This window comes from Ruditapes philippinarum, unplaced genomic scaffold, assembly GCF_026571515.1.
Source record: "Ruditapes philippinarum isolate M1 unplaced genomic scaffold, ASM2657151v2 ctg1061_1_1_1_1, whole genome shotgun sequence".
Taxonomy (NCBI): domain Eukaryota; kingdom Metazoa; phylum Mollusca; class Bivalvia; order Venerida; family Veneridae; genus Ruditapes; species Ruditapes philippinarum.
Window position 1 is genome coordinate 76,395 of NW_026863400.1, and position 3,659 is coordinate 80,053.

Genomic DNA, 3,659 nt, shown 5'->3' on the forward strand with positions numbered 1-3,659 from the left:
ACTTTTTTGTACATTTTGTATGTGACCCTATTATGTTTCTGATTCTCTTACGTCATTTGTTTATAAATGACGATTTCTCTTAACGGTTTTTTTGTTTTGTTTTTGAAAAACTTCGAAAACAAACAATCAAATCGACAAGCATAAAACATAATTAGGTACTTTATATGGATAGACAGTGTGCATTCGTGTGCGTGCATATGGACTTTACACCCATCCCTCAAATTACAAACAAAAAACCAATTCGATGTTCATTTAATAGGAAATTTGTTTGTGAAAGAGGCCACTTTATAGTTTCATATTCATAAGTTGTTTATCATCTAAATACTTTAGTCAATTTATTGCGGATTTTATCATTAAAATCTAAATTTATTGGAACTTTCAGTGGTTTGATATTCTTTTCAAATTTATTCAAACTTATTTACTTGCTTCTTTCCGTTTTTGTGTGTGTGTGTGTGTGTGTTTGTTTCATATATAATCTGGCAAATGTCTTTCATTCAATTAACTCAAAAGTTAATGTATATTCTTAACAGACAAGATATTTAATAAAGGAGGGACACAATATTGTTTATATTATTATAATTATTATTGCAGTTGTTTAAAATACAAAGTAACTACATGTACAAGCGAGTGTGAGAGTCTGGCAGGATGAAGACTTCTTTAGCATTGCTGTTTGTCGTTACCCTCCTGATTCCAGGAATAAAAGCCGGTAAAATAATTCAAAGTAAACGGGCATCTTAACATTGACATGACAAGAAGGGAAAATGACTGCTTAATCAGTATTTTCATTATTCAGTTATACAATTATGTCCTACAGTTATTAGCTATTATATATACCCATTGTTGTTGTTTGCAGGCAAATAGAATATTGAAATAAGATTATTTTAACATTTTACTCTGTAGCGCGGGAGACATTTTGACATGATATATATATATATATATATATATATATATATATATATATATATATATATATATATATATATATATATATATATATATATATATATATATTATAACGAAGTAATTCTTAAATGAGTTTTAAAAGTATTTTAGACAATGAAGTTGTAACACTTAAACAGTATTATTTAATACTTATTCAATATTTTTTCAATGATCTATGGTTTTAGTTTGCTGTAATGATAGCTGGATACCTCATAATGGTCACTGTTATTACATTGGTTATGGAACGCCTCTTACGTTCTCTGCTGCGCAAGTATGTTTAAAATGTAGTATAATTCTGTATCTTAAACAGTCAGAGTAAGACTGCTACTATATTTCTATAAAACTAATTTTATTTTGGTAAAAAGTGTAGGCAAGCTTATTAATTTAAAAAGATCTTTTTAGAATATTAATTTCAATTCAGTGACAACTCTTCAATTATTAATATTTCTATAGCTATTTTAGACTCAGTTTCTTTTTGTCACATTCATGCTCAACAATTGTTGATTTATTTTTCAAATCAAATTTTAACTATGCAGAAAATAGATAGTTGGTTCTATTTATAATTTAAGATATTGGCTTTGAAAATCTCACAGTTTGATATAAAATATTGAAAACTTATCTTTGTTTACAGAGACAAGTAGTAAAAATAATTCATTCAACATGTTCATTCGTTATATCAGGTGTACTGTCATGATCGAGGTGCTTATCTTGTCCGGCTTGACACGTTAGCTGAAAATACTTTCCTGAAAGATTTACTTAAGAAAACTAATGGTAACATTTTTATTATTCCTTTTAGACATATGATAAAATAGCAGTTTTGTAGAAATAATATGATAATATATTGAAATAAATCCAATTTATCATTAAAATGGCATAGTCTGTACAATATAGATCATGTTTACACAGGCAGGACATATTTGACACTATTCAGAAAAAGTATCTTGTGTCCAATTTACAGCTGGGAATACGTGGATGGGATTGACTGACAGGACTCATGAGGGAATCTGGAGATGGTATGACACAAACAGTCATGCAACATTCTCTGACTGGGGTCCAGGAGAACCTAACAGTTATGGTAATCGCAATGACGATTGTGTGCATTTCTACAAAAGCGTAGACTATAAATGGAATGATAGTGGTTGTCATAACAAGTTTACACCTTTGTGCGAAAAAAATTAAATGTCCACTCATCAAAGATATAAAAATTGACTCAACCATAATGCATGAAAATAGGTCTGCAATGACATACATAAACCTTTGTGCGAAAAAGATTAAAAGCATTTCTCGGCGTTGTTTATCGTGTATCATATTGAAATGAGATCAAAATGTATTATTAATATTATTTGAAAAACAGCCAATCTCGGCAAATATTGCAAAAATCGTTTCAAATAAAAATGAGATGAATAATTATTAGCAATTTTGCATCATATATGTTGTTCGATATTCTATTGATAAAAAATTCTATATATTGACTATACTCATGTTATGTATATGTTTTAATTGAAACATGCTGTTTTTTAGACAAAACTTTCATTTCCGCTTTAATGTCACGATCTGTTTAGCAAAAAGTTGAACGAACATTTCGTCATCTGTTATAAATGTCTTTCTTTTAAGAGAAAGACTTGATGTCGAAAACTTAAAAGAAAGGTTTGTTTTTATGGAATATATTATATAAAAATTGTTTTAAGAGCATTTGTTCATGTCCGTTTGCTTATATTTGAGCTCAAGCTTCTGACGTAATAACAAAAGAATTCATCTGAGTTTTATTTCTCAGATTTTTGTAGCTGTAGATTCAAAAATGTAACTTTATCGTTTTCAATAAACAGAAATAATTAAAGACTCCACACAGTTACATTATTCTTTTGAAATTCCTAAAACAAAATGCAAAAAGGCAGTTTTATTTTAAAGAATGAAACTTCAGTTTTGTAAATATAAATATTCCTGGCATCTTTGCAATGATATACATTTAGTTGTTTGTCCATAAGCTTCCGAATACTTTATTCTATATAAGCAGTTTAGCCTTTCCCAAAATAAAGCATTAAAACTATTTTTTCTGATATTTTGTTAGTGAAGATTATATCTTCATTACAATCCTTAATAAAATGTCAGTCCGAAAAACATTCCAGCTTGTTGGAATCTTTGTACATATTGGCGTTACATACTGCATTTCAATGATTAATGACAACCAGTGCTTAGTTTGCATTGGCCGAGCACATCCACATTAATTGATAATCAAAGGAAACACTTGGCAAATGTTTGCTCCTTTGGCAGCATTGTTAGTGTATTACCACTCATTTTGAAATTAATTCTATAAATAAATTATTCTACAAAATGCACACAGATAATTATACAACCAAGGTTGTAATTATATTTCGGTAGTTATTAGCAAATTATTAAATTGAATAAATTTTACTGATTTAGTACTTAATTGTGAAAAACACTTAAACCACAAATGATGAATTTTTGAACAGGTTTGGTAATATTATCTCTAGTTAGCTTGTTCAGCGCGAATTGGATTTTACAGCCTTGCCAGCTGGAACAGACAAAACTGGATTGCTGCTCTTCTGCCAACATTATTCACACGCGTTATGATGTATAAAACAGTAATAAGTGCTAAAACTGCTGCAATCATACAATTATCAATTTCCTTATGATTGATAATTAGTCATCGCTTTTACCGTTTGACTCCCAGTCCAAGTGTCAGGGGGATGACTGCC

General features: G+C 29.1%; 1 protein-coding gene across 2 annotated transcripts; it reads left to right on the plus strand.

The window, feature by feature from the left end:
• Positions 1-233: 233 nt before the first annotated feature.
• On the plus strand, positions 234-2,784 carry LOC132722012 (perlucin-like protein). 2 transcript variants are annotated; one of them, XM_060706404.1, is made up of 5 exons: positions 234-384; positions 592-706; positions 1,128-1,213; positions 1,623-1,713; positions 1,901-2,784. In XM_060706404.1, the coding sequence occupies exons 2-5, from the start codon at positions 646-648 to the stop codon at positions 2,119-2,121; spliced, it is 459 nt and encodes a 152-aa protein (XP_060562387.1). In that variant the 5' UTR covers positions 234-384; positions 592-645; the 3' UTR covers positions 2,122-2,784. The 2 variants fall into 2 exon arrangements, with proteins under 2 accessions (XP_060562387.1, XP_060562388.1); XM_060706405.1 differs by having other exon boundaries at positions 260-305.
• The last annotated feature ends 875 nt before the right edge of the window (positions 2,785-3,659 follow it).